The sequence below is a fragment of the Mirounga leonina genome, unplaced genomic scaffold (genome assembly GCF_011800145.1).
Source record: "Mirounga leonina isolate KUSES-001 unplaced genomic scaffold, KU_Mleo_1.0 Mir_127, whole genome shotgun sequence".
NCBI classification, from domain to species: Eukaryota; Metazoa; Chordata; class Mammalia; order Carnivora; family Phocidae; genus Mirounga; species Mirounga leonina.
The window spans coordinates 72752748-72773347 of NW_023270316.1; the positions used below are offsets into that span (position 1 = coordinate 72752748).

At 34.0% G+C, this 20600-nt stretch overlaps 1 protein-coding gene across 8 annotated transcripts in view; it reads right to left on the bottom strand.

Moving 5' to 3' along the window:
* Positions 1-20600, bottom strand: part of PAN3 (poly(A) specific ribonuclease subunit PAN3) — a 130312-nt gene that overhangs the window by 90579 nt on the left and 19133 nt on the right. For 6 of the 8 annotated variants that reach the window (XM_035003629.1, XM_035003627.1, XM_035003631.1 and 3 more), the window contains exons 2-5: positions 19728-19849; positions 18883-18949; positions 16938-17008; positions 2391-2552 (exon numbers count right to left, since the gene is read on the bottom strand). In XM_035003629.1, the coding sequence (XP_034859520.1) occupies positions 2391-2552; positions 16938-17008; positions 18883-18949; positions 19728-19849 (422 nt within the window). The remainder of the gene's footprint in view (positions 1-2390; positions 2553-16937; positions 17009-18882; positions 18950-19727; positions 19850-20600) is intronic. The other 2 variants (XM_035003633.1, XM_035003632.1) reach the window with 1 other exon arrangement.

A 20600-nucleotide genomic window follows, 5' to 3' on the forward strand; every position in this document is an offset into this window, starting at 1 on the left:
AAGTCTGACAAACATGGGTTAAAATGTCTGCTCCTCTACTGACTACTATTTAACCTTAATGTTACTTAGCTTCTCTGAAGATGTTTCTTCATTTAATAGTAATGTTCTCTCATAAGCTATTAGGAAGACCAAAAGAGACAATATATGTAAAGAGCTTAGCACAGTGCCTGGCACAAGGTAACCATTTAAGAAACACAGCTATAATTACTAAAATAAAATACAAATAAACATTTCTCTGACTTTAGGATTAAGAAGACCTAAGATTTAAAGGAAAGGAAACAAATGAAACAGGAAAGATTAATACATCTGGCTATTCATATTTTTTTATTGTGTAAAATTTTTGTGGACAAATATGTTAAAAAGCATCATACAAAATTTAAAAAAATGGTAACGAATAGGGGCGCCTGGGTGGCTCAGTCATTAAGCGTCTGCCTTCAGCTCAGGTCATGATCCCAGGGTCCTGGGATCGAGCCCGGCATCGGGCTCCATGCTCCGCGGGAAACCTGCTTCTCCCTCTCCCACTCCCCCTGCTTGTGTTCCCTCTCTCGCTGTGTGTGTCTCTATCAAATAAATAAATAAAATATTTAAAAAAAAAAAAAGAATAGATTCACAAGAATTAGTTTTCTCACACAACAAAAAGGTAAAAACCCCAGAAAAAAAAAAAGAAAGAAAAGAAAAAAGGTAAGGACATACCCCTTGCTCTGCATAAACAACACCAGGTACATGGTTTAGGAATCCATGAATATAGTAATAGACACCAGATGGGCATTTTTCAATACTTCAACATGTGACTGATATTGTGAGGTGACACTGTCCTTCCAATATCAAACCAAGCTACTAAGGCATTCCTCATGTCCTTAAAGGAAAAGAACTATTTGAGGATAAAATAATAGTAGTAGTTGAAATAGGAGATTCAGATAACACAAATTCAATCTTTCGCACATTGAAAAGCTTATCTATTATAACCTGTTTTAATTAAAAATAAAACATAATTTCTAGCATATATTCTTATAGTAACCTAACGATTTTTCAAGCTGGGCTAAAAAAAGGTCCCTCAAAAGCTGGCAACAGGATAAGATGGGCAGCTGTGGAAAGGCCAAGTGGCTATACCCATGCATTTATCAGTGTTTTACCCCACAGCCTACAAGCAGTTCCAGTTCCACCTGTATCTCTTCTTATATAGTTAGGGTACAATTTATTCTCAGACTTCTTAAAACTGAAAAATAATTCTAACAATCCACATCAAATCTCTCTCCTACTAATTTAAAAAGACAAAAATTCAGTGAACTATATTGCTTTTCATAATTGACATATTCAAAACTTTCCAACGAAATTTTAAGTGTATCATGATGTGGACCCCTCCCCACCTCCCCAGGTTTTCCTTACCTTTACAAAATACTATGAAAACTTCATTTGGGGCAGATACTATGCTTTGTAATATTTTTGGAGTAACTCCTTTATTTTTATGCCCAAGGCAATATAGATATTGCTATGGTATTAATACTGAACAGACCAAAATACTGTGGAACCCCTTCATAACACAAGGTTGGTGACAGAAATAAAACCAAGTTGTTAACTTTGTTATAGCTTTTCTGTGTGTGGTATATGTGTGTGGGATTACAGACTTTTGGCTAGCAATATATATTAAAAATACCCATGTATTCAGAAAGTTTGGGAAGAAAGATATTCTACTTCCATCTAAACTGAAATTTGGATTAATAGATCATATATTATACCATTACCAATTTTTTTAAATGAGAATAACTATAATCCAAATTAAAACTGAATCTAATTCAAATTATTTCACAGGTACTTTCTTATTCAAAGCTACTCTCTGAGTTATAAAATCCATTTTCATTATTCAGTATTGATAAGGGAGAGTCAAAGACTGAAATGTACCTGCCTTAACTCTATGACAGCATACTACTGAAGTTGGTTTTAGAGCCAATACTTAACAAGTTTGTTTACATATAATTTTTATTTAGTAAAAATGTACAAAAAGTAAACACATGAAGCTTCCTATTATTCAGAGTGCAAATAAATGAGGCTTTCCATAATAAATTTTGTAATGATTTTTGAATATAGTACCCTGAATAACTTTGTGTATTAAAATAACTGAACTCTTTTTTGTTAACAAAATCCAAAAGGGAAAAACTAAATTTCATAAAAGAATAGGAAAGTATACTATAAGCAGAGAAAGTTCAAAAAGTCACCAAAGTCATTTAGTTGGTTAACAGGCCACTGACCTTCCTTTGATTTAAAAAAAAAAAAAAAAAAATCACCTAAGGATATCAACTAAGCCATCCAATCTCACACCCACCACCCCACACAGACACAGAAAGCAACCAAGATATTCACTTTCAAAAAATGTCTAATAAAATTATTTTTACCTGTAAATTGTTTTCTGTGACTCTGTTCCACCAAACCATATTGATGGGTACTCCTGATTTACACCTGTCAGCAAGGCAGCCAATAGGGTTCTTTGCTTTTCGTGCCTTTGATCCCATCGGAACTAGCCTCTCCTCCAGCATCCCCAGGCGATACTTCCTTGGCTAGGAAAAAGAAGGAAAGAAACCAAGCCACTCCTAACATCCCCCACACTAATCTAAACTAACATAACTAACATATAGATGATATCAGAAATGGTGGAATAGGAAACAAGTAAAATTTCTAAGACACTCCCTCTAATGTCCTTATCACCACCCACCATTTCCCAACTCCCGCCACCCTCAATACACACCTCCAAAATAACCCACAGTCCTAATAGGCTGAACAACATATTGATATAAAGCAACAGATGTTTTAGAAGTATACATTATAATTCAATTTTATAAAAACTTAATGAATAGAAATTAACTTATCAGCAAAGTTAAATGCTTTGCAAAATTTTTTCCACTGGCACTTACCTATTCTCACTGCAATATGAAGAAATGCTTCGAGGGCACCAAATACAGGTAAAAAAACTCTCCAAACTATATCTTTTTCTGCTCCATTTTGCTACCTTATTTCCTAAAGAGGAACTACCCCCACTTAAAAGAAGGAGCTAATTCCTAAGGAATGGATTTTTTAAAATTTTTTAAATTCTATGCACATTAGGCAAAAGTACAAGTCATTGTGTCTTAAGTGGGCATTCAACTTAAGGTACTAAATGAAATAAGCTCAAATTTAAAAAAAAAAAAAATATACAACTTTCATGGGTCTTATAAGTATACCAGTAATATAAACAGATTGATATTATATTTAGCTTGTCCAATAAAAGCATGAACTCATTGGCAAACATTATAATAAAGTTAGTAAACAATCTTCCCAGAGGTTGGCAGGGCTTTTTTATATGTGAAAGTTAATGATAGTTTCCACCTTACCTCTCTTATTTATAGTAAATTTGCACTAAATTATATCTTTATGGGAATTTCTATATATATTTTTCCCTTTAAGGAATGCTGATCGTTCTTGGGAAGGTAACTAATTTAAGACCTGAAATAAGAAAATCTATGTTTACTCACTGTTCTGTCTTAAGTCTGCTAAAGCAAATAGTTAAAAATAACTTTCTTCAGAAAAAGTGTCCTAGCCAGGCAAATATATAAAATATAATTTTGGCCAGTAGAGACAACTAATTTGAAGAAAACACTGATTTCTAAATTTCAAAATGACCTTGCAAATAATGCCTATGGAAATCATTCTATGCAAATTAGATTCTAACTACAGAAATGGGCATCTGTTAGTAGTCTTTGATTTAAGGGGGGAAAAAAATTAAACTTGCATAAGAAAGGTAACTAAACTACCAACCCAATAATTATAGCAGTGGATAAAGTTTCATGAGGCTAAAATATTTCCATCTCTATGCACTCTTGCACCAATTCAATTACTCTTTATGTCTATATCACAAGCAACTTTTGTGGATGAGAATAAAAATGAACCCATCAGAACAATATTATAAATGAAAGAATTTTAAAGCAAGTTATTTCTAGTAATATAGCTCACAACTATAAGGCTTTGATACGCAGCAGAAATACTATACCTTAATTAAGCTTTCACTAGTTTAAAATTTATATTTTAGAAAATGTCTGGGCTAAAGAATACCCTATCAGAAATGTTCAACACATCAAAGAATATTTATTTAAACAAAATAACAACCTATCAACTAGGATTACCACAAGGGCACCTTAAATTCCAGTCATACATTTGAAAGCATGAAAACTATTGCTTTAAATGACCTTCTGGTATTCAGATCCTTCACAAATGCAGACTTGCTTTTGAGCTGGTCATTACAATAGCACAATTTATTTTCTTACAGCAGTGTACTAAGCAACACAGAAAGTATTTAAATAAATCCAATGTAGCATTCTCCCTCCCCAAAAGCTCTCATTATATGTTTCTCATTTTTCCAAAGAAGAATTCATCATTCTTCTCTCCACCACAACCCTCAAAAACCTGTAATTAGCCTAACGCCTTTCCTCTTAGGCAGAAGAGATCCCCAAACATGTGCCATTATAGATTTAACTTTCTTCAATAAATAGCAAGAGATTAAAATCTAATCCAGAAGTACAACCTTCTATGTGATACTGAATGGAAAGACCTAAGTATCAATCCATTTAAATTACCATCATAAGCAACAGAAGGCAAAATGACATCTGAAAAGGGATAGCAGCAACACAAAGCATGAAGGTGAGGCAAAGAGATTACATATTACTGCCCAGGACATAAATTACCATACAATCCCAACTGTAAGCTAATTTCCAAATTATTATTTATCCCTTGGGGAAAAAAATGTATGGTTCCACTAAACATCTAAGAAACTACTTTGCATCAGGAACTGTCCTAAGTACTAGAATACAGTAATAAATAAAACACACACTTTCCCCTCAAGAGGATGTAATATAGTAGGAAACAAAGTCATGCAAACAAAACAGTCACTGTGATATAATAAATGCATATATAATTAAGGTACCAAAAGGGCAGAGACAAAGGGTTCACAGAGAAGGTGAATGCAATTCTGAAGGAGTACGTTTGCCTAGATGGAGGGGGGAGGGAGAGAGAGGTACTGTAGGCTAGGAAAAATGTATATGCAGAGGCATACAGGCACTATGGTGTTAGGTGAAAAGCTCAAGTAATCAGTCTACCCTCTAGAGAGCGCTAACCTTGAAGAGCAAAAGATGAGGCTTCAAAGCAATGAAAAAAACTGTTCTATATCCTATGCCAAGGACTTTAGACTTCATTCCATGGGCAATCAGACTTCAGTCCATGGGCAATGGGGAACTCTTGAAAGCTTCTGAATGAAAATTAAAGTGGAAACAGGCACACAAACCCGTGGACTCACAGTAATCCAGGTTAGAGTTTCTCAACCTCAGAACTACAGACTTCCGATAATTCTTTGTTGTGGAGGCAGTCCTGTGCATTGTAGGATGTTTTGGCAGCATCCCTGGCCTTTAACCTATAGACGCTAGTAGCACCACAGTCCCAGATGTGACAACCAAATATATCTTCAATGTCCCGGGGGGACAAAACTGCCCCATTTGAGAATCACTGGTGTAGGTGAAGGATGTGAACTCAAGGGAACTGAAATGGGAATAGAGCTAATAAAGCCGGGTTGGGGAGACACCTGCTAGGTTAATAACAACTATAGGTGATTGAAAGTGGGGGCTAAGGAAATCGGAGAAGTCAAATAGAAGATGAAGAAATAAAAGGGACAAACAAAATTTTATGGAAAATGTTTACTAACCCCTAAAGTAATTACCCTAAAATTCTGAGATCTGTAAGATCCAAACCCCTCTACTCCAAAGCAAACAAAAGCAACAGCCCTCTTCCCTTTTCCTTAGCTTCCAGTATCCTTTCCTAGACCAATGTTGAGAATGTGAGAGTTAAAAAAAAAAAACAGTTATGGGGGGCGCGTGGGTGGCTCAGTTGTTAAGCGTCTGCCTTAGGCTCAGGTCATGATCCCAGGGTCCTGGGATCAAGCCTTATATTGGGCTCCCTGCTCGGCGGGAAGCCTTCTTCTCCCTCTCCCACTCCCCCCCTGCTTGTGTTCCCTCTCTCGCTGTCTCTCTCTCTCTCTCTGTCAAATAAATAAATAAAATCTTTAAAAAAAAAAAAAAAAACAGTTATGTCCCCTTGTTGATCCTCCATTCTTGATAGCCTTGCCCCTCCATGGAATTCTACTTATGGAATGGAAGCATTTGTAAATGTCCTGTCCTATTGATAAATAACCAGCTTTTCTACCCCACCTCCTAGTAAGTCAATATTGTACATCAAAATTCCCAACCTCTTTTTGTTCCTGTAGTAAAATATCCAGCAGGGCTAAACAATTCCTCCCTATCTCTCCCCACCCCACTCTAGTTAAACAATTTTTACATTAAGTCTCAAGATGTACTACAAGAGTGAATTTTTATCATTCTTCACAAAATCTAAATAAACAGTACAATAAGACAGTAGTTGAAAACAGTTTTACCCTTTATACTGGACACTAAAAAAAAACAGGTTAGGCCTGAACAAAAGTATTCAAGGATCCTTTTGTATTCAAACTATAGTGAACCTATGAATCTTCTGGGGATGTTATTAAAATAAAGATTTTGATTCAGTAGGCCTAGAGTGAAGCCTGAGACTCTGCATTTCTAAAAGCCTCCCAAGACTGCTAGTACTGCTGATCTGGTGACCACACTTTGAGTAGTCAAGTTCCAGAGAATGTCATAGAAAAAACCTAGATAAGAAACTACTGGTCTAGACAGAAACTGAAGCCACTCCCTGAAATAAAAAGAGAGAGAAGTTCAATAGTTCAACATCCCAAATCCTTAAAGCTTGATCTAGATACTTAGAACCTTCAAGACTATTACTCGTGTAGCCCCAGAGCCCTGGCTCTTCAAAATTTCTTGCCCTGGTTCATAAAAGCCATTTCCAATGGTTTAGGTCTAAGGAAATCCACCTTCATTCCTTATAATTGAGTTAAGTCTCTATGTCGAAATAAAGAACAGTAAAAGCTAATTTTTAGGACTGTTTGAGTTCAAAAGTCTAAATGTACACACATTTTTTTATACATTCATTCACTCAACATTTCAGCATTAGGCTCTATGCCCTTCTTCCTAGAAATACAAAGCTAAGATATATTCTCTTCTAAAACTTCACATTCAAGCCAAAGAAAAATCTATAAATACCATGCTTGTAATAGAAAATGTAGTTAAAGCTACCAAGTAACAGACCAATTTTTCAGTGCACAATTCTTTTGGTACAACGGCAAAACAACAATGCTTTAACAATGCTTCTACAATGCTTCATTATTACCAGCCATGTGTTGTTATATGTCATTATCTAATTAGTAATAAACTAGAAATCAAATTGTTATCCTACTACAAAAAGTTTCCACTACCCTGAACTTTAAAAACTCCTTCTGAACATCAAAAACACAATTGTGCTTTCACCCTTTATACTCTGAAAACAAGGAATGATGATTTAAAGTTACTATGAATGACATTTTTGGATGATTTGCATTTTATTAGTCACAACAGCCTCATATACTTAGAAAATAGTGGTACATATGTATGAATGATCTCTTTTCAGATAATGCTTAGTAATTACATTAATTCACGACCTTTTGCTGTAATAACTCAGCAACCCACCTCCTGCCACTCCTGACGGTCTCAGATCCACTAATAGAAACCTCTGGTCTAGAATCTACTACATATTTATTTGAAAATAAACCTGTATTTCTTTTATAACCTCTTCTAGCTCACAATGGTCTTCCCTCAATTAATGAAATGTCTTGGTATTGTAGCACACTGGTAATTACGAGAACTAAATATGAGGTTGTAATTCCATTAATTCAGTGGTTAATCTAAAGTCACTGGGAAAAACAGACCCTGAACTGAATAAAAAATAATTTTCATATAATCATCAAGACAGGGAACTATACCTCTACCTAATTTATTACCTGGATCTTAAAGGCTCCTACACCTAATTAATTGAGAATATTAAATCCAGACCTACAAATCACTGTAGCGTGGGCTCCAATCATTTTCTCCATAGGTAAAAGACTTAGAAAGTCAAAAACAGAGCAAGTCAGTTGCAAAGATTATACTGTACTTTGTCCTGTCAATTCATTATCATTAATTGTGGGCTTTTTGTGAAAACATATTAGGTTCCTTAAGTTTTCACTGTTCAAATAAAAACAAGAGTAGGATGCAACAGGCAAGTCAGTCTATAGAAAAACAGGCTCATTGTTAAGACTCAGTGACAGGTAAACATCTGTAAATGAAAAAGACCTTTTAATCTGTGGAATCAATGTACAGGATGACAGGATGAAAACAGAGGATACTGCTAAGTAAAAACTGATCTAAATTATATCAAATAAAGCAAAAAAGGATTTACATACACATGCAAACATATTTTAAGCTCTACTATGAGTCAGTCCCCCGATATTATCTGCATAAATTTAAGAAAGCCTACAAAGCAGTCATTACTTTTGTCCTTAAGATCTCCACATTACAACAGAGTTCTACTCCAACAAAATCAAGATCAGCTGGAATACTCTTGCTAAGCTTCTTTCAATTTCAAAAGAACTAGAACACCAAACTGCAACTTCTTTTATTCTTTTGCTTTAGAATGGAACTAGAATATAAAATGTAGATAAATAAAATATCATGCCAAAGTTATTTTAAGTGAATGTGAGTAAAGGTGTTTTTTTTAAGTCATGAAAGTTATTTCCACAACAAACAATCGACTAATAATTTTAAGTTTTTATCATGTGTTTCAGTACCTTATCAAAACCAAAGATCATGCTAAAATGCCTATTCACTTGTTAGCAAAAGGTTCCCTTTTTATTTATTTGTATGTGTACCCTTGCTTAATCTTGAAATGTAAGAGGATCTTCAGATCTGCTAAATAATATACTTGGTATTACTCTACTATACTCTAATATACCCTACTATAATTGAACTTAAAATAAGGTAGTGGTTAATCAAAAGTAATCTCATACACATCCAGAAACTAAGATAAACATGTTTTAAAACTGCAGAATCATAAGCAGTAGAAGACTGGAACAACTACCACTTGATAAGCACAGGGCACTATGCCAAACACTTTATACCCATTATGGTATTTAATCGTCATAATTCTGTGAGACTGGCACAATTGCAGAGCCAACTTTACAGATGAGAAAAGTGAGGCTTAGAAGTTAAAATAACTTGCCTATAACCTCACAACTAATGTAACGTTGGGCCCTGGAGTTTGTACTCTTAACTATGATATTCTGCCTCCAATCTGAAGAAAGCTGTTCCATATTCTGTAACATTCCTTAACATATTTCACTCTTAAGTTGGTCTAGCTAATCCTAAAATGACCAAATACCAATTTCTAAATGAATCAATCTCTTTGAATCTAACTGGCACAGATGGGATCAATGAGAAATAAGAGCTACAGAGCCCCCGTTCAAAGAAATAAAATTAAGCAGGTTCCTGTCCCCATTTTCAAAGTTCATGGAAAAAAATAGTGGGAATTAAAGAGTTTGGGAAATTACACAGTTTGGGTTAAATTTAAGCTAAAACTTAGGCTAGCATGTTTGTGATGAGAATTCTAAACTCACCTTTACTAATTCATTACTGACCCCTACTTCGCAGGAAAATAGAGGTAACCACCAATAATGCCAAGCTATTAAGATCAGCTACTCCACTTTGTAAATACAATGATCAGAGAAGAGTAAAAAGAAGCCAACCACATAATCTGAGTAAGCTGCTAGTTCCTAAAGCCAAGTAGCAAAAGCACCATGGTTTTATAAGCTGTCATTATTAGGTAAGTCAAATGCCCAAAGCTAAAACAAAGTAAGGACTTTAGCCAACAGTATTATACACTGTATGTAAAAAGCATATTGTTTCCGTTCACATGTTTAAATATGGTCAAGTATCAAACACCAAACCACCATAAACCTCTAAAAAAAAAAAAAGACCTCTAAAACAAAAATCTGCCATGAGATCTTTTATAATCAGTCAATAGAACAAAATTTCCTTACAATCATAAATTTGAAGATTCTTTCTTGACTCAACAAAAGCCAAGGGATGACAGCACACAAAGTACCAATTAAACTAAAATGCACAAAGTAGTACATGGTTGAACTGCTGATTTGTTACAACAAAATTTAATCTGTTCTTACCAAAGCATATCTTTATCTCAACACAATCTTGGAAATCCAACCGGGAGGGTTGGATTTATTTAGCAGGAAAACAAACTTAACTCCTTCAAACTTGAGCCCTTTCTATAGGAACTAACATATTTCTAAACAAGTTTGAATCTAATGTTACTTGCACAGCATTTCAAAGAAAAGAATAGATCAAGACTGGAGGTAAAAGCAATAGAAAGAATGTAACATTTAAATCTGACAATTAAAATGCAGAGAAGGTTGAGAACATATCCATTTACTAAGGGAAGTTAATTACTATAGATCATTAGCAATAAAAATGACAGTAGATTAAAATTACATGAAAACATTGACAGTTCCTTCAATTTAAAATCACTGACTTGGCAAATAGAGAATTACCACGTTATTTTAACAAAATGAGCTTAATATTTTGTTATTTTTAAATGTACTTAATAAGAGATCATCAGAGTAAGTGTGACGTTTCAAAAGTGACAGCATAAATCAGTTGCGAAACTGAAGACCAAAAATAAAATGGGGAGAGGGATTGAAACATCCGATAGGAGAGGTTTAAATCTCTAACACACACAGAGCTTACAATGAATTTAAAAAGAATAGCCAAATAGAAAAATGAGCAAAGGACAATGAAGAAACACCAATAGCCAATTCACATAAATGAGAAGTTCAACAGCACCAGAAATCAAATTTAAACAGTAAGGGGGATTTTTGCCTTATACAATGACAAAGATACGAAATACTTTCACATCTCTGTGTTTTCAAGGCTCTAGGAAAACCAGCATCTGTGAGTAGGAATATAAACATGTGCAACATTTCTAAAAGGCTATCTGTCAAATATCAGAAGTTTAATTGTATATTCTTTCCCTTGAAATTGTGTTTATGGAAATTTTTACTGAGATAATCACATAAACGGAAAAAGAAACAGGCATAAGGTCAATGTTTTATGTCCTCCCCCCCCCCACATATTACCAGTAGCCTTTCTTTCCACTACCTATTTTTCACCTTACCTAAGACTCATTTTATCTTTCATATTGTCCTAAAGGCTTTTTGTTTTCTCTGAAATGTAAATAATTATCTATATCCATTCTAGATAAATTACTTGATCTCCCAAAACTTCCATTTCCCAGTTCTGTAAAATGAGAAAAATAATCACTCTCAAAGACCTGCTGGGGTGATTAAAACATTAATTTATGAAAGAATTATTTAAGTTTACTATATTACCTGGAACAGATACAGAAAATCATTATCAATATAAATAAAATCAAGTTTCTTTCTGTCTGCCAATACATCGTGAGAAGTCCCCAGATAGCTTTTCACCAAATTTGAAGCATGTGTTTGAGAAGCTAACAGCTATGTGGAGAGAAGGCAAAAAAGAAACGTGGGAGGAGAAGAGACCTGAACACCTCAAAGAAAAGACACATCCTCAGAGCAGCTGTAGGAGAACCACTTCTCCAGTTGACAATTATAACACAGCCTGATCCAGAGTGAGTGGCAACAGATATTTATTTAACAACAGTTAACAATTCCCAAACAAGGCTAGAAAGGTTTGGCTAATACCATGTTTTACTACAATGAGAACTACCATTTACTGGGCACTTCCATGCCAGGAAATATATTTCATTTAGTCCTCATAACAACTCCACACGGTAGGCACAAGGTATTATTATTATTCTCATCTTGTGAACGAAGAAAGAGAAAGGTTTAACTGAGCTTAAAGACACAATGATAATCAGTGAAGAAACTGAGACTCAATTCAGACTGCCTGGCATCCAACTCCAAACCCTGTAACTTTACCCATTTTCAATACCTAGTGTTGGATCTTTGAGAGAAGTAAAAATTCACCAAGAGGCTATGAGCAAGTTATAAACAGTAACCATGGGTGCTTCCCTGCCTAGAGGAACCTGGACTCCAACAACTCAACCAATTCCCATATGGACCCATATGTTATCTCTAAATCTACAACCTCACTACATCTGGCTTAAGTTGGGAGAGGACACATTCCCACAGCACGGCAAGTGGAGATGAATGGAGGTTTAGTCTACTCCAGTAAAAGAGAATAGCTCTGTTTAATTTGTAATTCTAAACACAATTTTCCATAGAAACATGACTTGCACAATACTCATAGGTAAATGATACTGATGTGGCTGACCTACAAATCTAAACACTAAGTAAAACAGTATTTGAGAACATATACAAAAAGTTTAAAAACCGTGGTTTTACAAGTCAACTTTTATATTGCAACTTCCATTAAGATTTCAGTTATTTTTCACTATCTTCTCCATTTTCTCATTTTTTATTTTTCCTGAGATCAATACTTGACTTGATATTCCAAAATAAACCTAACCATCAAAAGCATTAAGGAAGGATTTACATTCCAAATTGTCTCTGCCATAATTCTATTAATTTCTCCAAATTTACTTTAGCCTTCTCCATAAAAGAACCCTACCATAAATACTCTCGTTTCCTTGTTACTCCATATTTTGTTCCTGAGAATAGGAACAGTGTAGAAGTCATCTTTTGAAGACATGAGAACAGAAATGTTACAAGAAAAAATTTAAAAGTCAAATTAATGAGAAAACATACAATATATATCACCAGTAAATTTTGTAATAAAGATGGCTGAAAGAGGAATGTATACTCTTGAGGTAGAAAACAGTGGGAAGGAGGTTCCAAACTAAGATAAAACATGGAAGGAAGCAGCGAAAGTATTACTAGTGAACTCTGACCTCAAGCAGAACAATCCAGAGCTGGACCTCCAAAACCTACATCTCCTCACAAATAAACCACCAGCAAATAAGCCAAACCCCTTCTGATCCCACTTCCTTCATCCTAACAGTTCTAAAATCAAGAACAGAAGAAATAAACAGGATACATCACAAATCTTTGTCCCCTAAGCCCAAAGACTTTAACTTGTTATTAAAACCTTAAAAATTTACAGAAGTGAAAATATGTTATCCCAATACTAGAAATAAAGTGCAAACGTCCAGGTAAAGCTGCATATTGATTGAAACATCTTCGTCAAGTACAACTAAAACAAGAAGTATAAATTACAGGCACCAGAGCCTTTTTTGCTTTAATGGGGGGGGGGGGGAGGGGGCGGAGGCTGAAAAGAAAAGGACTCTTGATGGCTTAAAAAAGAGGGCAGAGAGGCTAAGAAAGATACACAAGGGGAAGTCAATAATGTCAAATACAAATTTTGAGGGCTTCTCACTCTGCTTAGGACTTGTTTCAATCATTTGTGGTCACCCTGCATAAAAATTCACAGCTTAGCAAGAATACCTAGTGAGATGTCATAGTACTAATTCACTTCATTTATGCATATCTGTATTTCAACATCTAACTTTGTTATAAAGATACTTTCTTCCCAAAGGATTCTTACCCAAAACTGTACTGTTCTCTAGATCACACTTGTGATTCAGGGTGACTCTCCCCTCTTTTTCTGTCAAGCCAGTTCGCAGCTTCATCTATCTTGCTATTAAGGTTTCCTCATGTATTACTCTCAAATATATTAGTCTCATTTTCACCAAAACTCCGTCTCCAGTGTTTTGGGAGACTTAACTCTCCCACAGAGTACACAGCTGTAATTCAATTTCTTCCACCGCCACCCTTGGCCAATGGTAATTTTACAAAGTTTCAAACACTGGTTACTTTCCCTATCTATAATAGTAAATATATCTAATGTAGAAAAAAAAAATCAGTGCTTCTCAAATATCAGTTGTGAAATATCATGATGATTTAATAATAATTTCCTAAATATCACAGCTGTATATTTTATAAAGTAAAAGTGAGTTACTAGAAAAATGAGCACATATTTGAATGTTGCAGTATCAAATTATTATAGAAGTTTCTAAAAATTTACTTTCAGTTTTTTAACTTACCTCCCTATAGACAGGTCACAAATACTTCAGGGACTAGCGCCAGTCCCTGGACATGAGCAGTACTGCCCGAATGCGTATATTCTTAGTATACAACTCTTCCGGAAGTTTGTCACACACCTCACAACGATAAAGCAGCCGAGACAAATGGCTATGAACCTGTTTAATACTGTTTTTCACACCCCACATTTTACTTCAACCCGTCCCTGTAGATATAAGGCCCTCAGTCATAGTCTCTTCGCTCATCTATGATAGAATTTAAAAATTTGCTGAAGATCCTAACTCTCTACTTGTATTCAAGCAGTATCTTCTGATTGAGTACTTGCTTCAACATATTCCTCAACTTCAAAAAACCCCAACTCAAAACATCTTTTCACGATAAACGCTTCTGCATCTAGAGAATTCGCTCCTATTTAGCAATCATCAGATATTTAAATTACCACTAATTAATATGCTCTAAGTAGGTTCATGTATTGCCTCTTCAACTAGACTTCAGAGGAGCAGTAAAAACATCAATACTCTTTTTCAATTTTCCACATAGTACATAATAAGTCTGCTTACAGTAAAAACAGTTGACTAATCTGGTCCCAATAATTCACATACTCACCAGGCAAAATGCAGCATACCTGGCCCAAGGACTGGCCCGAATGAGATTTCCAGAAAATAATTTAGCTATGATACAGTAGTAGGTATGGCCTAAATATCTGTTCTCCAATATCATTATGAAATAAAATGTCTGAGTAATCATGACAGCCTGCTTAGATCAACCGAGAATTATATTTACCTAAATTTGAGTTACTTCCACTAAAATTGCTTCATTAAACAGACTTTAAGAATTACTACAATAAAAGAAAGTCTACATATGCCTTCAATTCCCAACATGTAGCATGCAACACTCTTATGCTAAGAGTTTTTCTAACACAAATAAATTTTAAACCTCAATTCAACCATTAACAATTTTAAAACATACGCAACCTGTCCCAACATAGATTCCTAACTATATAGTCCACTACTGGAAAAAAAAATCTCTTACGTCCCTTCATATTATTTTAAATGTAAATGACAAGAAAATATGGTCCTTCAAAGATATACTACGTGAACCCCAAATTTCTAAGTAGAGACTAACACATAGGTCCTTTCAGTTTAGAGAGATACTGAATTTTAAAGTTGAAAGACAACACAGCAATTATCCAGGCCATGTTCATCATTTCATGGATGTAAAGATTACAGCCTAGGAAGTTGGCTCAAGGTCACAAAGCTAGAGATCCAGGACCTCAAAAGTTCCAACACAGTGCTCATTTTACCACATTAATCTGCTTCCATTCCAAATACTGAGGTCACACTGGTAATAACATTTCCTTTTACTACTTTCTTTACTAAAATGAATTTTAAAAGAACAGGCACTATATATCCTCCTTTTTCCAATCTCCAGAGATTTTTACTATTTTCTCAAAAACAAATTTGAGTAGTTCTAAATCATATATTTCAACTTTAAGGTACAGTCCACTTAACCCTCATATTAGGAACACTTTTTAAGTGTTTATCTGCCATTCTAGTCTTACTTTCTACTCATGTATCGGAAATGGGACTTAACACAATTAACTGATTATTAAAAATGTGAAAAAGACATTAAGGGGACCCCTAAAACTACTTAAGGGCTTTGTATTTTTCCTTACACCAAATAGCTCCAGATAATTTGATTTCTAGCTTGTATCTGCTTTTCAGCATTTCAGTTTCCTTCCATATTGATGGGCTTTTGCCTATTGTCACTTCTCACTACTGCCAATGAGTCAGCCTGTGTCCAATTCTTTTCCACTTCTACTATAAGGATTCAGAAACTACATATTCCAATTTATGAGAATAGCATGTAAAGCAAGAGTAAATGTGTTCTTAATGATAGCCCATAAGGAAGTCTATAAAATCAAGCCCACACATTTTCATTTATCATTAAAAGCATTCTGTAATTACCTCCTTGATCTGATCTGTTTCAAAATGGAGATAATACTAGGTACCTAAGGTACTGATGTCATTTATACCTGACCCCATAATTCTTGAGAATATCTAGGCTTCTTGAATTTCATTTTATACTACCCTCTGATCAGATAACTTCCTAAAAGCATCTTAAACTTGTATCAGTTTCCTAAAATTAATATTCTTTATATGGGGGGGTCTTTCTTCCATTACTCAGGAAACTGAAATTGGTTATAACACTGTAGTAATTTCCACCAAGATTTACAACCTCCTGAACATCTTTAGGGGCTATTGATCCTTATCAAAACTACTACCTTCTCTAGATTATTATTACTATTAATGTAATGATTCTCATTAAGATTCAAAGGCATCAAACTATAATAGAATTTCATTTCTCCTTGTCATAGAACTAAGTCCCTATAAAAAACTTCAAAATCTATGCAAGGCCTATCAACCTCAATTCCAAATAAAATTAAATTTCTAACAACAAGAGATTTTAAACTGTTTTCAAACAGGTAGAACCAATTATGAAAAGTTGAAGATTTTTAAGGTCGCCTTGTAATGAGGTGTTTAAATTAGGGGAGAAATCTTTGAAATTTAGACAAAGCAGTCAAAAAATAAAGTTAAAACATGATTAATGTGCCTGTAAAGGGTCACATTAACAGCAACTACAACATTAAATTAGATGTTTTCTTGAAAACAGAATACATTAAAATAAAATGAGCAAAAGAAGGATTTCATCCCTTCACAAAAAAAAATCTCTATTTCATGCACAGAGACAAATAAAATTCTACATATATGAAATATGTAACAAGGAAAAGGTCAAACAAAAGCAAGAAAAATATCAGTCTATAAAAGGACCCCCCCAACTTAAGAGAATATTGACCATTATATAGGTGATAACCCCAGTATCACCTCTATATTCCCTTTAGTCTCACATAAGTTTCAACTTCACCTACCTTTCTTCTCTGAGAGATGTTGAGGGCACCAAAATCATTAAACAAGGATGAAGCAGGTGAAGTTAGAGGATCTGGAAGGTAAGTTACATAAGTTTCCACACAGACAACTCAAGTAACCCACAAATCTAATAAATGTTTAATTTGACAATGCTTATAACAGTAATAAAAATCGTACACCATAGTAACAGTCAAACTCAATGCCTCACATACAGTGGATGTTCATAATACTTTCTAAGTGACTAAAACACAAATTAGAGAATACTTCTTTCAGCCAATACTCAGTACACATTTAATCAGAAGCTATATGGATTAGGGTGTATCTGTTTGCTTAGAACCAAAAGAAAAATCAAACAGAAAAAAAGAAAAGAGGACTCTTAACCATGCTATTAGTAATGTGTTTAGGAAGGAAGGAAGTCTACCTGTAGTAAATGTTTGCATGCTTGAGACCAAATCATGAGAAAAATTATAAGGGGCAGTGAGGTGGGAAGGACAGTAAACCATATTCCAAGTGACTGGACTTGGATTTTAACACTTAGGCAAGGCCTTAAAGCCATCTACTCTAGAGAATATTCCATCCTTTTAAGTTTATCACCAGATATTTTATATTCTTATTAAAAATATAGGTAAATTAAGTTTTTAAAGATGGAAATATTACATGTTTCAAAACACAAACATGAATTCAAAGATTTTATAGTTTCAAAGTTCTATTACTCTATGGCCAGAAATTACAAACAAGTGTAACTCTAAATTGTTTTTCATTTAATAAATCAGAAGAGCTTCTGAAAAGGTGTGCATGATATACATGGAAATACTTTATCTTCAATTCTGAGCTCAGTTAATCTTAAGTTTCTCATTAAATTAACTATAAAATTCTTAAAACCATAGTAAATGTTCTCATTTAAAGGAACCTTAAATCTCTTCATAATTCAATATAGACTGCTGCTTAATTTCTCCAGCTTTGTCTGCCTGAATTTTCATAGTCTGGTCCTTCATTAGAATTAACAACAATTTAACAATGCAAAGAAAGAGAAGCTAATAAAATAACAAGATGTAAAATATTTTTATGTAATTTATACACTCAAGGCACTTATAAAAATAGGTCATATTATTCACCCTTTATTCTACTTTTGATAGCATTTAAAAGTCAACATATAAACTCTATGGGAATGCTAAAAACATTACACTACTAATTAGTTTCTAATAATTTTATTCAACATAAATGTTTCTTTTTTCCTACAGCAAAAAAAGGTGAAATACCCAATTATTGATAGAAATTTGATACACACACATAAAATGCCTATCTCAGAAAATAATCAACATGCAAATTCCTATTCTCACCATTAATAATAATTGTTAGCATTTTACTGATGCAGAGTATTAACACTCCATTATTACATATTTTTAAGAAACCATTCTTGAACATTTGTTTTTAAAATAGGATACAGAAAGATACTTGGAAATTCCGTATCAAAAGCCTTAAAAATGACCATAATCTTTAAAACAGTAATTCCATGTCTAAGAATGTTTCCAAAAGCATAACTCAAAATATGAATAGATTCATACATATAGTCCAATATTAGAGTGTATACTTTAAAAAAAGTTTTAAAAAAATAGTTTAGTAAATTATGGAAATAATAGAATTCAATTTATAATGATCAAGAAACAGTCATAATATAATTTAGAAGTACATCTAATGCAATCTTAAGTATCATGTATATACTTAGCTAAATATTACTACATATCATTTATGTATACATATGTATATATATTCACACTCAGACATAACCATTATTTGGAATTATACGGAATCCAAATAATATTTATTTGGAGTGAAAACAATAGATCATTCTTATTCTCTTCCTTATACCCATTTATAATTTTCAAGATTTCTACAATGAACATATTATTTTTAGAGTCAGAAAAAGAAAGAGGGACCAAGTCTTACCATGGCCTGCATATGGCTTGGCACTGTCATTTAGAAGGCTGGGGGAGCTGCTACTATTAGTCATTCTCTGAAAAACAAAATAGATACACATAATATCACTGAGAAATACAGAATTAAGAATATTCAACCAATTCAGATTCTCTTTGCTTCTTCCCCTCTAATCCACTTCTCGTATTACTGACACTCTAATCTTCCTATAAATGTCACTACATGGATTACAATAATTCATGCAAAAATATCCAAATACTCTCTATAACACATCAAATGAAAATTTAACTCACTAGTCAGATATTTAAAACCAAAGTTGCACACCTATCCTGAATTGCACTTCCATAACTTATTAGATTGGGCAACATAAGTAACTATTAAGTCTCTTGTCTATAAAATATAAATTCCAATATCCATCTCAGAAGATGTGAAGTGACTATATATAAAGTCAATGAATGCTTTCTAACATCCTCTCCTAATGCGTATTACTACTCATATACCTTATAGATTCCATAAAATCAGGCTATTCTCTGTTCTCTAAACATGTTCCATGCTTTCTTATACTCCATAGCCTCTAGTCTCTGATCCTGAAAGACCTTCACTCCATAGCCACAAAACACACAGAGGAGTGAAATTAGTCTCTTTCCATCTATCCTCTACACACTCCAATGCCATCCCACCCCACCTTCACCCTTGAAAGCTCACCCTGAATCCAACCGTATCCCACCTAACCTTATCAATTCCTAAAACCTTATCTCCTACTCAACACATTTAGGAATAAATGAAGACTCTAGACATCCCCCACCACTGGAATAAACTTCACTGTTTAGCGTCATATAAATTCATACTAAAGATACCTGCATCAAGGGATACTTTGTTTCCACTGGGCTTCCAAATCCATTGACTCCAATAAAGCTGGTGCTGAAATAAGAATCTGTGAGACTCGTATCAGTTAAAGCACCTCCATCTATTCCAGGAACTGAAAAATAAGGAAAATTCAAATATTTTAATTATTTAAAAGCACAAAATATTGATATAGTTTCTGTATCTCTAAATAAATTTTAAAGTCTCAAATCTCTGTCACACTTATTTTTATTTATCTGCTCATAACAAAAGGCAGGACCAAATAAAATTGGCTCAGCTCTAAAAATCTGTTCATCAATGCTCAAGCTGACTGATTTCTTTCCCACAGATAAAGTAATTTATTTTATATTAGTCACGTAAGCACCACCAAGCATAACATGAAAAAACAAACCACACTTGTCATTTCTTTTTCTCATCATTTTCTTCCTTTATCTTTGCAAGAAGACAGAATATAAAACACTGCAATTTCTCCTGTGAACCTTCATAAAAGAAACAGATTTAAGTTTCTCAGTACTGAGAAATTCTGTTAAACTCTTAACCTATCTTATGAAACAGACCAGCAGTATCACATTAACTCATAATTCAGTAAAAACTATTCTGCATATGTAGCAATGAGATAGAGTTCAGGAATACAGATAAGCTGTTGACTTTGGGATAGGTGAATACAGAATGATTATAACTAGTAGGACAATCCATGATATATCAACAAAGTAATGGACAATCTGTTGTAGATGCTACCTCTCTGTAACTACTTGGAATGCTGCTATTTTCCAAGCTGCCAGTTAAGTACAAAGTTGTATGTTTTACAAATCAGCTAAGCTCAAAATAGACTGTCCTCTTCTAGGCATAGCCTCTGAGAACCACTG